We start from the raw sequence: 14,343 nt of genomic DNA, 5'->3' as shown, positions 1-14,343 counted from the left end.
GATCTAATAATGCCATGAAACAGTTTCGAAATAACATTTTTATTGCCGAGCCAATTGTTTCCATTTTAAAGGGGCGAGTGATCAGAAATTTATTGAGGGATCGGAGATTGATGATGGTCCTGTAAGAGTTGTCCGGTTTCCGGACCAAAAACAGGGGGGAGCCTCCACTGACGGCGGCTGCCATTCTCCCGGTGTCAGCAGATTCCGCACATACGCAGAAAGGATGCCGGCAGGGTGACTTGGAAGCGCCTGCCGGCTCCGCCCCCAGTGACCCCCAATGATGCAGAATGAGTCAGAGGCCACCCTGGAACGCCCAGGAGAGCCACCACGTGCTGGGCCGCCCGCCGGTCCCGGAACACGCAGTTGGAGCCCACCCCGCGAGAGCCGCAGGGACCTAGGAAGCACACTCACCCTGGCACAGGCTACTTCCAGAGACAGCGATCCTCCGGACCCCGCTCCCTGCTGCTCACTCACTGCCGTGCAGTCCATAGAGGACCACCGTGGCACTTCCAGGACCCCCCGAACCGGTCGAGGTAGGAGACCCCCCCCACTACCTGAGTCAACCGGCCGGGCCTGGGATCAGACGTTCTGTAGGCATCTGTAGGAACCAGTCCCATAAGGAACAGGAAACTAACTGATGCGTGGGAGAGGTGCCGCCCTTTTGTATCTGTAGGTTTTCTGTTCCTGAAGGGTGGATCCCCTCTCTCATGGTGCTGTCATTGGAGTCCGAATAATCAATGTTGCCATCACTGTCAGATGAGGTAGAACTTTATCCTAATTCATACTGACCATCTTCCTCTGACACTGAAGATTTATCTGATAACGGGAGGGGATATTTTGGGCTCCTTTTTCCCCTTAGGGCTTTTATCTTACGAATTTTTGCACTTCTGTCCTGATTTAAAGACCTTAGACTCAAAGCAAAATTTGGGGGACTCCTCTGAAATAGTTTGTTCTACACAAGACTGACATAGCTTCTCTGACCAAGTTCTAGCAAGCCCCTGGCCAGAGGGGACACTCCCTGAGGTTTGTTTTCTCTGTACACTTCCTAGGGACCTCCAATCCCACCTCCAAAAAAAAAAAAAAGTGTGCAGCGGGAAACAAAAAAGGGGGCCATTAACACACTGAACTTTCTCAAAGATCACTCACCACTCAGAAGCTTTTAAAAAGTACTGGATCAGGAGGTTGGACCACATCTGAAAGGCCTCCTCTGGAGACTGCGGATTCATCCACCTTACTGGAGCTGCAATGACTGCTGGACTCTGTGGTGCCTCGCACACTGCCTGAACGACCCTCACTGCTGCTGTCCCGTCGACCTGCAAGTGGCTGCTGAGGTGCCTGCTTCCTGTGCAAGTTTAGACAGGCGTTGCTTGTCCTTTTCCAATTTCTGCTGCTGCAGCAGTGAGGGATGCTCCTGCGGCTGCTGTGCCTCCATGCTGACACCCGCACTCACCTGCCGGCGGTCAACCCCCTTACATGGGAACCACCTCCGGCCGGCACACAGCCGCTTCCGATACCGTGTGGCAGACAGGCACCAGCCTGAGTTGAACGTTGGTGCTCCGTTCACGCACGCTCAGGGAGGACATCAGATGGGACCTCAGTGGCACCTCCCGCCTCACCCGATGTCCCGTCCGCCTGCCCAGGTCTGGGAGTTTTTTTTTTTGTTTTTTTTTTTTTACTGGCATGCATCCTGCACTATGCCATGGGTGCGTGGCTGACGGGTACCAAACAATTTAATGCTGGTGTTCCGCTCATGCCTGCTTGGGGAGGGCACCCCTGTAGGATCTGCGTGGAGTGTCCAGCTCCCTCTGGTGCCAGTTGCAGCAGAGACTGTGCCCTGCCAGACCTGACCAAACCAACGCCAGGAATCCATTAGTCTTCTACATTTCTTTTCTTCTCTCTTCACTGAAGATTCTCCTTCAGGGACAGGAAACCAACTGATGCGATCTTGAAGGTTTCCTGTCCTTGAAGGGCGGATCCCCTCTCGTGGTGCCGTCATGGGTGACAGAAAAAGAACAATTATACTTTCATCTGTCCACAAAATAATTCTCCATTTCTCCTTAGGTCAATTGTGGTGTTCTTTGGCAAATTGCATCTGTTTTTTTTATATATATATATATTTAATATATCTATCTACCTATATGGAATATGAATATATATATATTTATTATACATACATATACACACATACATATACACACACACAGTGGGACTGTGCTGGAACTTCTTGCTAAGAGATTACCTGCACACAGGAATCTTCAAAGAGTCAAGTTACCTGTGGGTACTGTGACAGTAAAGGTACCTTCACACGAAACGACATCGCTAGCGATCCGTGACGTTGCAGCGTCCTCGCTAGCGATATCGTTTCGTTTGACACGCAGCAGCGATCAGGATCCTGCTGTGATGTCGCTGGTCGCTGAATAAAGTCCAGAACTTTATTTGGTCGTCCGATCGCTGTGTATCGTTGTGTTTGAAAGCAAAAGCAACGATACCAGCGATGTTTTACACTGGTAACCAGGGTAAACATCGGGTTACCAAGCGCAGGGCCGCGCTTAGTAACCCGATGTTTACCCTGGTTACCAGCGTAAAAGTAAAAAAAACAAACAGTACATACTCACCTGCGCGTCCCCCAGCCTCTGCTTCCTGACACTTACTGAGCGCCGGCCCTAAAATGAAAGCACAGCGGTGACGTCACCGCTGTGCTGTTAGGGCCGGAGCTCAGTCAGTGTCAGGAAGCAGACGCTGGGGGACGCGCAGGTGAGCATGTACTGTTTTTTTTTTTTTTACTTTTACGCTGGTAACCAGGGTAAACATCGGGTTACTAAGCGCGGCTCTGCGCTTAGCAACCCGATGTTTACCCTGGTTACCCGGGGACCTCGGCATTGTTGGTCGCTGGAGAGCGGTCTGTGTGACAGCTCTCCAGCGATCAAACAGCGACGCTGCAGCGATCGGCATCGTTGTCGCTATCGCTGCAGCGTCGCTTCGTGTGAAGGTACCTTTAGTTCATCCTGGAGCTGATCATTAGCTGAGCCTTTGCCATTCTTCCATTCATTTGATTGGTAGCCTTCAGTTTTCTCCCATGTCTCGGGAGAAATGTATGTACAACATGTCCTGGCTTCACCCTTAAACAAGGACCACCTGATTCACACCTGTTTCTTCACTGAAAGATTGACCTCACTAATTTAATTCCACACTGCTATTTTGAACACCCCCCTTTCAATTAATTTTTTTACCACAGACTCAAAAAGATGCAGACCACGAATGCTGAGTGTTGGTTTTCTTAGAACACAGGCCAACAAAAAACAACTTTTTTTATGTTTCTTTGATGAAAATAGGCAAATATTACTAATTTTGGGTCGAGAAACTCAAATATACCCACAGAATTGTTTAATTAGCTCTCGTTTTTTAGATACACGCCATGGAAGTATGTGCTGTAGGTAGCGAGAAGAATTCATTACAAGAGTATAAATTGCACAGTACAGTACACATATTTAGTATCGCCGCGTCCGTAACGACCCAACCTATAAAACTGTCCCACTAGTTAACCCCTTCAGTAAACACCGTAAGAAAAAAAAAAAAAAAAACGAGGCAAAAAACAACGCTTTATTACCATACCGCCGAACAAAAAGTGGAATAACACGCGATCAAAAAGATGGATATAAATAACCATGGTACCGCTGAAAACGTCATCTTGTCCCGCAAAAAACAAGCCGCCATACAGCATCATCAGCAAAAAAATAAAAAAGTTATAGTCCTCAGAATAAAGCGATGCCAAAATAATTATTTTTTCTATAAAATAGTTTTTATCGTATAAAAGCGCCAAAACATTAAAAAATGATATAAATGAGGTATCGCTGTAATCGTACTGACCCGACGAATAAAACTGCTTTATCAATTTTACCAAACGCAGAACGGTATAAAGAAATTCATGAATAGCTGGTTTTTGGTTATTCTGCCTCACAAAAATCGGAATAAAAAGTGATAAAAAATGGTCACGTGTCCGAAAATGTTACCAATAAAAACGTCAACTCGTCCCGCAAAAAACAAGACCTCACATGACTCTGTGGACCAAAATGTGGAAAAATTATAGGTCTCAAAATGCCACGTATATAAGTGCCACGTATTTAAGTGCCACGTATAAGTGCCACGTATTTAAGTGCCACGTATAAGCAAAGTAATGATGGTAAGCAGTCTTCACAAGTGGAGTAATTGGTCTTCTTTGGTTGGCAAATGTCACATAACCACACACGTAACAAAAATTGTTAACAATATTTGCACATTTACGAGGCATTTTCAAAGTGTAAATTCTCTCCACAAAATTACTGCAACAAGAGAAAGAGACTTCAATTAGTACAAACTATGCAGACACAATTTATAAAATGGCTGACATTGGTTCAACAGGTCTGTAATCAGGTTTACCAATACACATTTGTTGAAAATTCAAAATTTCCCTATTTTCCTGCATAATAATCTTAAATGACCTGTATCTCAGCAACAAGAGCTAATAATGATTTTTAAGTAACATATTCGTTTTTAGGATGCTAAAATTATTACAAACCAGCTATTTTCATTTCAGAAACATTTTCACTGTTGGCCAGTGGAATCTACTGCACCAACTGGTAAATTGTTTAAAACATGTGGTAGTACAATTCATACCAAAAACAGGTGATTAATGAATGTGGTTAGTCATATTGAACTGCTATTTTGAACACTATTGTATGTAATTTTCCAGAATATGGCGACATCTCGTATGTGGTTGTACACTACTGTTTGAGCACATGGCAGGACTTGGAGGGGAAGAAGCGCTATTGAGCATGCAGATTTTGCTAGAATAGAGTGTGGGCGCCATTAGCTGAGCCCCTAGGGTGCCAGACCAGTAGTAGGTATCCCAGTAGTCGGACACCAAGTGATCAAGAGGTTGTCCACCATTCTATTGTTACAACCCCTTTAATTCTAACCACGTTTCTAACAACCTCACCGTCCCTCTGAGAATTCACAGGTCACTGTGGAAAAGTTGTCATGTGTTGGAGGAGCATGTTCCCAAGTGTGCCCCAGAGAACTAGTCTCACACAAGTGTGCCAGTCCAAAGAGAAAGTCCCATTTGTTCAACACCTTCCAGGTCTATGTACAATAACAGAATTCAATTATGCAAGACACTATGGAGTTTAACATTTGTAAACTATTTATTGAATATTTGCCACCAAATATTGTTAAATACATAATCTTGCAGCTCTTCAGTTTCAAGTTAAAATGTCAGAAACAGAACACCAATATTTACAATTCTTATAAGGAATGTTATATAATGACACATTAAGGCGTAAATTCTTTTGGCTTATAATTCTGAAAAGAATGATAATAGCAAAAAGTGATGCAAAATCTTCATTGTGAGATTATGATAAGCTACAATAAATCTTACAAAAATATGGTGTAAGATGGCAATAATCCCATTAAACATCCTGCATTTATGTCCCTCTGGCGGAACTGATAATTTATACAGTCAAAACTTAATTTACATAATAAAAGTAGCTCTGTCCACCACTTAAAATTACAGCTCTCATTCATTTACACGGTTCAGGCCACAGTTTTAAAGGTCTGGAGTATCAAGTTGGTTTGATGAATTAGGCGGTTGGCACTTATAAATACATTTAATGCCCTGCAAAAAAAGGAATAAAAAAAAAAAAAAGTTAGAAAACTACATAGATTTAAGCAATTCACAGCTGTTAAACAGTTTGACTTTTTAGCATAGATTACTGCTCTCAAATGTCCCTTAGGCTATGTTCACACACTGCGGATCCGCAGCAGCTTCCCATGCGTTTACAGTACAATGTAAGCCTATGGGAAACGCAATCCGCAGTGCACATGCAGTGGAAAAAAACACGTAGAAACGCAGCGGTTTACATTCCGCAGCATGTCAATTCTTTGTGTGGAAGTGGAATCCGCAGTGGTTTTAGCCCTGCTCCATAATAGAAAACCACAGGTGTAAAACCGCAGTGGAATCCGCACAAAAACCGCGGTAACTCCGCAGGAAAAACACAGTGCCTTTTACCCGCAGTTTTCACAAATCCGCAAGCCTCAAGAATACGTGTGCATATACCGTTATACTGATCCAAGCTATTAAATGGCCAGCATTGGCTATATACAAGCAGAGCGGCCCATGAACATTCTACATCACAGATCATTTCTTGCCCATAGAATATCAGGTTATCGGCAGCACATCACCTGTTTGCACTGCTGAAAATGAGGTTTTTAAAAGGTTTAAAATCATTGCACCTAGGGAACAAGCATTTTGCTAGTTTATCCGGCGATTACCGGCATTGTTCATATGACTTAACTTGGAACTCTCTTCCACCCATTGTTGGCTAGTCTAAATGGGCCACAAATTTGGCTTTGATATAAGGGAACTGAATTTAACGTTTTGTCCCTTGTTCACTGGTTATAGAAAAGCCAACACAGGCAACAAGTACAATACCAGTCCAGCTGTGCACTGGGAGCACTGGAATGCAGATCCAGGTGCCATAGTGACCAAATGAAAAACAGGCTGCAACGTACAGTGTCCGGTATATCAGACATGAATGAACTGTACAACAGTAACGAGACCATTCTACGAACTGCCAGTTGTTGGTCACATGCACTTTCCCTGCAGCACAAAGATGTGGAAAGAAGCGGATGTCTAGAGTTTACACCTATACCACTGGAGGGGAGCAAGAGTGGCCAGCACATTGCAAAATCCATTCAAAAGTAAAGTATACATGGTCTGCATGTGGCCCAACGATTCCAAGTTTACATCCCGTCAGCTGTTAACATGTCTGGTTTACTAAGGGTATGTGTCCCTGTTCAGGATTGCATCAGGATCTGATCAGGTAAAATCTGCACCTGAGGTCACTGGCAGGTCACCTGGGTTTTTCATGCGGATGTGTGTTTTTGTAAGCTCAATAAAGATATACCAAAAAAAAAAAAAAAAAAAAAAAAAAAAGGGTGATGTCATTTCTTGCCCAACCTCTTCATTTACATACTCCATTGAAGGATAATGTTTACACACACAGCACAGACGATAGATAACACAATAGATGATAGATAGACAGATGAGGGATAGATAATAGCTAGATCTATCGTATCTATTATCTATATATATATATCTATCTCGATAGATATATCTATAGAGACAGATAGATAGATAAGACAGATAGATAGATAAGACAGATAGATAGAAAGACAAGACAGACAGACAGACAAGACAGACAGAGACAAGACAGACAGACAGACAAGACAGACAAGACAGACAGACAAGACAGACAGACAAGACAGACAAGACAGACAGACAAGACAGACAGACAAGACAGACAAGACAGACAAGACAGACAGACAAGACAGACAGACAAGACAGACAAGACAGACAAGACAGACAGACAAGACAGACAGATAAGACAGACAGATAAGACAGACAGACAAGACAGACAGACAAGACAGACAGACAAGACAGACAGACAAGACAGACAGACAAGACAGACAGACAAGACAGACAGACAAGACAGACAGACAAGACAGACAGACAAGACAGACAGACAAGACAGACAGATAAGACAGACAGATAAGACAGACAGATAAGACAGACAGATAAGACAGACAGATAAGACAGACAGATAAGACAGACAGATAAGACAGACAGATAAGACAGACAGATAAGACAGACAGATAAGACAGACAGATAAGACAGACAGATAAGACAGACAGATAAGACAGACAGATAAGACAGACAGATAAGACAGACAGATAAGACAGACAGATAAGACAGACAGATAAGACAGACAGATAAGACAGACAGATAAGACAGACAGATAAGACAGACAGATAAGACAGACAGATAAGACAGACAGATAAGACAGACAGATAAGACAGACAGATAAGACAGACAGATAAGACAGACAGATAAGACAGACAGATAAGACAGACAGATAAGACAGACAGATAAGACAGACAGATAAGACAGACAGATAAGACAGACAGATAAGACAGACAGATAAGACAGACAGATAAGACAGACAGATAAGACAGACAGATAAGACAGACAGATAAGACAGACAGATAAGACAGACAGATAAGACAGACAGATAAGACAGACAGATAAGACAGACAGATAAGACAGACAGATAAGACAGACAGATAAGACAGACAGATAAGACAGACAGATAAGACAGACAGATAAGACAGACAGATAAGACAGACAGATAAGACAGACAGATAAGACAGACAGATAAGACAGACAGATAAGACAGACAGATAAGACAGACAGATAAGACAGACAGATAAGACAGACAGATAAGACAGACAGATAAGACAGACAGATAAGACAGACAGATAAGACAGACAGATAAGACAGACAGATAAGACAGACAGATAAGACAGACAGATAAGACAGACAGATAAGACAGACAGATAAGACAGACAAGACAGACAGATAAGACAGACAGATAAGACAGACAGATAAGACAGACAGATAAGACAGACAGATAAGACAGACAGATAAGACAGACAGATAAGACAGATAGATAAGACAGATAGATAAGACAGATAGATAAGACAGATAGATAAGACAGATAGATAAGACAGATAGATAGATAACAAGCCCGATGTTTAGTATATCTATGTATCTATAGATATATCTATCTATAAATATATCTATAGATAGATGATTATATAGATAGATGGATAATCTAATGGGTACTTCCGTCTATTGTCTTTGTCTGTCACGGAAATCCCGAGTCGCTAATTGGTCCCTCCCTACTCCCCACCCCGGACCAACTTTTTTACTATTGATGCTGGCTATGCAGCATCAATAGTAAAAAGATATAATGGTAACAGTAATAAAAAAAAAAATCATGCTATTCTGACCTTCCGTCGCCTCCGCAGCTTTCCTGCTCCTCCCGATGCTCTCGGCAGCTTCCATTCCCAGAGATGCATTGCGAAATTACACAGATGACTTAGCGGTCTCTGGCAAAGACCGCTATGTCATCTGGGTAATTTCGCAATGCATCTCTGGGAACGGAAGCTGCCGGCAGCATCGCGAGGAGCGGGACAGCTTCGGTGGACGACGGAAGGCGAGTATATAACTATTTTTCATTTTCATTCTTTTTGTGGGCTGTGCCATCTACTGCGTGGGCTGTACCATCTACTGCATGGGCTGTGTTATATACTACATCGCTGTGCTATATACTACGCGGCTGTGCTATATACTACATCGCTGTGCTATATACTACATCGCTGTGCTATATACTACGCGGCTGTGCTATATACTACATCGCTGTGCTATATACTACATCGCTGTGCTATATACTACGCGGCCGGCCGCGACCAATCCGCGATATTGGCGCGGAATTTAACCCCCACTCACAGCGCGACGTGCATACATATCCTAGAATACCCGATGCGTTAAAATAGGGCCACCATCTAGTAGATATGTAGTAGCAAGGCCGATATTTATGAATAAACGTTTAAGTAAAAAAAAAAAAAAAAAATTGCTCCCGTGCAATTTTCTGCGCCAGAGGGGGAAAGCCGACGGCCGGGGGCCAATATTTGTAGCCTGGGAAGGGGGTAATACCCATGGCCCCTCTCTAGGCTATGAATATCAGCTGTCTGCGTAGCCTTTACTGGCTATAAAGCCAAAAAAAAAAAAAAAAAAAAAGACGTAGGGTCCCCCTATATTTTATAGCCAGAAAGGCTACGCAGACAGCTGCAGGCTGATATTCATAGCCTAGAGAGGGGCCATGGATATTGCCCCCCCCCCCAGCTACAAATACCAGCCCCCAGCTGCCCCAGAAATGGCACATCTGTAAGATGTGCCAATTCTGGCACTTAGCCCCTCTCTTCACACTCCCGTGTAGCGGTGGGATATGGGGTAATAAGGGGTTAATGTCACCTTGCTATTGTAAGGTGACATTAAGCCGGGTTAATAATGGAGAGGCATCAATAAGACACCTAGCCATTATTAATCCTAGTGTAGTGAAAGTTTAAAAAAAAAAATAAAGACACCGCCAGAAAAAAGTATTTTAATACTCTTCATTTAACCGTACTTACAATACTTCAGCGCTTGCAAAAAACGTAAAATAAACCGTATACTACCTGTCCGCCGTAGTCCAATTAATAACGAGTGTCCCACGACGATCTCCCCTATAGAACAGTGACATCGGGTGACGTCACTGCTCTATAGTACCTTCAATGACACTGACAGGAGACAATGGCTCCTGCAGTGTATCACTGAGGTTACCTCAGTTCAGGGTCTCACTTTATGGCATTGCTGCGTGGGAACTTTCTCACACAGCAGTGCCACAAGCGAGACTAGGGACTATTTTTTACAGTGGCGGAGGAATACCTTCCTTCATTGTATTCCTGGAGCCCCTGGAGAGCGGTCGCATCAGCTGATGCTGCTGCTCTCCACGGGAGATCGTGGGACACTCATTTTGATTGGATTTCTGCGGATCAGGGAGTAATGTGTTTGTTTATTTTAATATTTTTTACAGATGACACTGGCTTCGGGGATCAAAGTGACAAGTGATGGAGAGTATGTAATCTTTGTTTAATGTACTGTATGTCTATATGTATGTACTGTATGTATGTGACGTATGGTGCATGTTGCGTGTCGTATGTTGTTGTATGGTATATGTTGTGTGGTGTATGTGCACACAGTGTAGACGAGTCCGGCTCTGCTACATCTGGATGCCTGACATCTACATGTAGCAGAGCCGGTAGATGATCGCCGGAGATTAACTTTTCAGCGATCACCTACACTACAGCATTATCAAACAGCTGATCAGCTGTTTGTGAGAACCAGAGTAGTGACCGGAGATAACCCCCGGTCACATGCACGGCAGTTCTCGCGATAAGATAAGTTATCACGAGAACTGCAGTGGACGCGGAATTCTGGCGGCGGGACAGGTGAGCCGGCAGACATGCTTAGTAAGCTGCATTTACGCAGTGTCTACGCATGTGACTAATCATTAGATGAGATTTTACGCATCTAATGATAGTCTATGCTAAATTTATGGCGCGGTGACGGAGCGTCGCAGCATTGTAAACAGACATGCTGCGTTCTGAAAAGATGCGCCCCACGTCCGTTTACGCGGGTCTGCCGCCTGCGTGTTTTACCGCATAGTGGAGACGGGATTTCAGGAAATCCCCTCCACTATGCTGTAACATCTGGACGCTGCGTGTTTCACGCTGTGGCTCTACGCAGCGTCAAACACGCAGCGTTTCCTAAACGTGGAAACATACCCTAATAGATATAATTTACAAATGTGTCAAAAAAATAAAAAATAAATAAATTTACACACAAATATATACACATTATTAAATATTTATAATGAAAACAGACATGTTACAGCTGACTGGATCCACCAAATTGGTGGTGAAAATCTGGAATTCGTGGGCCAGATACAGGTCATGCAAAATATAAAATTTTTTATACACATACAACCTAGTAAATGTATTCATACCTCATGGATTTTTCCACTTTTTTTTTTTTTACTTGTTACACTCAAACAAGTGTATTGTACTGGGATTTTATGAAACTTACCAACACAATGTTTCAAATATTTGTGAAGTGTAAAGGAAATTATACGTGATTTTCTAAACAAATTTTTTTTTTATATATACATCTATCTATATACATCCATCTATCTATATACATCCATCTATCTATATACATCCATCTATTTACATATATCTATATACACACACACACACATTTGAAAATTGTGACGTGCATTTCTATTCAGCCCCCTGTATTCCAATACAAAAACAGCATCATGAAAACCAAGGAACACACCAGACAGGTCGCTCCCCTCCTTCCCAGAGCCACACCTTTTTTAAAAACTAAAACTGACCTGCCATTATGATTCTCCGGATCATTACGACTTCATAGGGAAATTTATATAATTAGCACACTCCAGATGTGAAGCAAATGGGGGGTGTTTAATGTCATACATACAGTAGTCACAAACGTTTCGGTCTGCAAAGATCGTCATCAGTGTGCTAATGGTAGCAAGAGTGGTACGTATAGTGAAACCCCAGTCAAAAACTTATTAGCATCAATAATAGGAATAAAGAGACTATGCCGGAAAAAAGTGGAGAGCTGTACAAGAGGCCAACCCGGCAGTCAGAGAGCTAAGGGGGAGAGACACAGGAACTACGCGGTATCCACCGCAAGTAGATAGTGACACTATCTAAATTCCAAACTTTGCTTAAAAAAAAAAATAAAAATAAAAAATTGTGCCATTTTCCAATACTCGTAGCATCTCCATTTTTCGTGATTTGGGGTCGGGTGAGGGCTTATTTTTTGCATTGAAAGCTGACGTTTTTATTGACACCACTTTTGTGCAGATTCGTTCTTTATATCGCCCGTTATTACATTTTAATGCAATGTTGCGGCGACCAAAAAACGTAATTCTGGCGTTGTGATTTTTTTTCTCGCTACGCTGTTTAGCGATGAGGTTAATCTTTTTTTTTTTTTTTTATTAATAGACTGGGCGATTCTGAACCGGCTATACTAAATATGTGTAGGTTTGATTTTTTTATTGTTTTATTTTGAATGGGGCGAAAGGGGGGTGATTTAAACTTTTTTTTTTTTTTTACTTTTGCCATGCTTCAATAGCCCCCATGAGAGGCTAGAAGCTGGCACAATTCGATCGTCTCAGCTACATGGGAGCGATCATCAGATCGCTCCTATGTAGCCGAATTCCTGCATTGCTATGAGCGCCGACCACAGGGTGGCGCTCACAGCAATCCAGAATCAGCAACCATAGAGGTCTCAAGGACCTTTATGGTTACTATGCAGATGCATTGCTAACCCCCGATCATGTGACGGGGGTCAGCGATGCGCTCATTTCCAGCCCGATGGCCGGAAGACCCGGTTAAATGCCTCAGTCAGCGTTTGACAGCGGCATTTAACTAGTTAATAGCGGCGGGTGGATCGCGATTCCACCCATCGCTATTGTGGTCACATGTCAGCTGTTCAAAACAGCTGACATGTCCCGGCTTTGATGCGGCCTCACTGCCGGAGTCCGCATCAAAGTGGGGGTTCTGACCTCTGACGTACTATCCCGTCCGAGGTCGGAAAGTGGTTAAAAATATAAATAGTTCAAGCTTTGAACATCTGACGTGGCACTGTTCAAATCTTCATCCAAAAATAGGAGTATTTGACTACTGCAACCCTCTACTAATTGGTCTCCCTCTTACTCAACTCTCCCCTCCATCCTGAATGCAGCAGCCAGGATCATATGCCTTTAACTGCTACACCGATGCATCTACCAGGTGCCAGTCATTACACTGGTTACCCATCCGCTACAGAATACAACAGAAACTTATCATTCTCACCCACAAAGTTCTCCACAGTTCTGCACCACCCTACATCTCATCCCTCATCTCTGTATCACACTACCTATGCCCTCTGTTCTGCTAAAAACCCAAGGCCCACCTACTAATCTCCAAGACTTCTCACGAACTGCATCAATTTTCTGGAATGCACTACCCAGGACAATTTGATTAATTTCCAATACCCACAGTTTTAAGCGTGCCCTAAAAACGCTCTTTAGATTGGTCTATCGCTCCACTTCATGTAACTATTAGTTTTACCCTTCGAAGATTTTCTTTCAATTTGTTACCTTGTAGGCAGCCTCCATGCAGTTAGTAGCACTGTCTACTGTACAGACACTGGCTGATGACCAATTCATGCTGCGTTGCGTGAATACCCCCATTTATTATATCGATGGCTGGACCATACAATACAAGCACTTTTATAATTTATCTTCCGTGTCTCCCCTATTTCCTGACACATTGTAAGCTTCTGAGAAGGGCTCTCATTCCTCTTGGCATCTGTTGAAATAGGTTTACGTGGTGATGTCTTTACATTTCAGAGACAATAAAAAAAATAAAGTGCTGCGAAATATGTTGGTGCCACAGAAAATAAAATAAAAATTGTGGCACAACTGCAAATCTAGCAAGACATGGCTGTCCACCTAAGCCAGTGATTCCTAAACGCCAGTCCTCGGCCTGTAACACATCAGGTTTTCAGAATTTTCCTAGTATTTCACAAGCGAGAGCTTGTGGCAATTTCTGATGCCTTTATATTAAGTTCCATCACCTGTGTAATGCAAAAAAAAAAAAAAAAAAAAGAATCTATAGGAGAGCCGTGAGGATTGGAGTTTTGGATACGCTGACCTAAACGGACATCCTAAGCAAGGAGAGCACTAGAGAAGCAGCCAAGAGAACCATGGTCACTCTGGAGGAGCAGCAGAAATCCACAGCTCAGGCGGGAGAATCTGTCCATAGGGCAACTCCAACTATAAGGGCGGTCAG

At 43.1% G+C, this 14,343-nt stretch overlaps 1 protein-coding gene across 1 annotated transcript in view; it reads right to left on the bottom strand.

Moving 5' to 3' along the window:
- Nucleotides 1-5,156: 5,156 nt before the first annotated feature.
- PDCD10 (programmed cell death 10) overlaps nucleotides 5,157-14,343 on the bottom strand; it is a 68,521-nt gene continuing 59,334 nt past the window's right edge. The window contains exon 8 of the mRNA XM_077290612.1: nucleotides 5,157-5,650. Coding sequence (XP_077146727.1) covers nucleotides 5,569-5,650 — 82 coding nt within the window. The 3' untranslated portion in view covers nucleotides 5,157-5,568. The remainder of the gene's footprint in view (nucleotides 5,651-14,343) is intronic.

This window comes from Ranitomeya variabilis, chromosome 2 (genome assembly GCF_051348905.1).
Source record: "Ranitomeya variabilis isolate aRanVar5 chromosome 2, aRanVar5.hap1, whole genome shotgun sequence".
Classification (NCBI taxonomy): domain Eukaryota; kingdom Metazoa; phylum Chordata; class Amphibia; order Anura; family Dendrobatidae; genus Ranitomeya; species Ranitomeya variabilis.
This window is presented reverse-complemented; position numbering and strand designations above follow the sequence as displayed.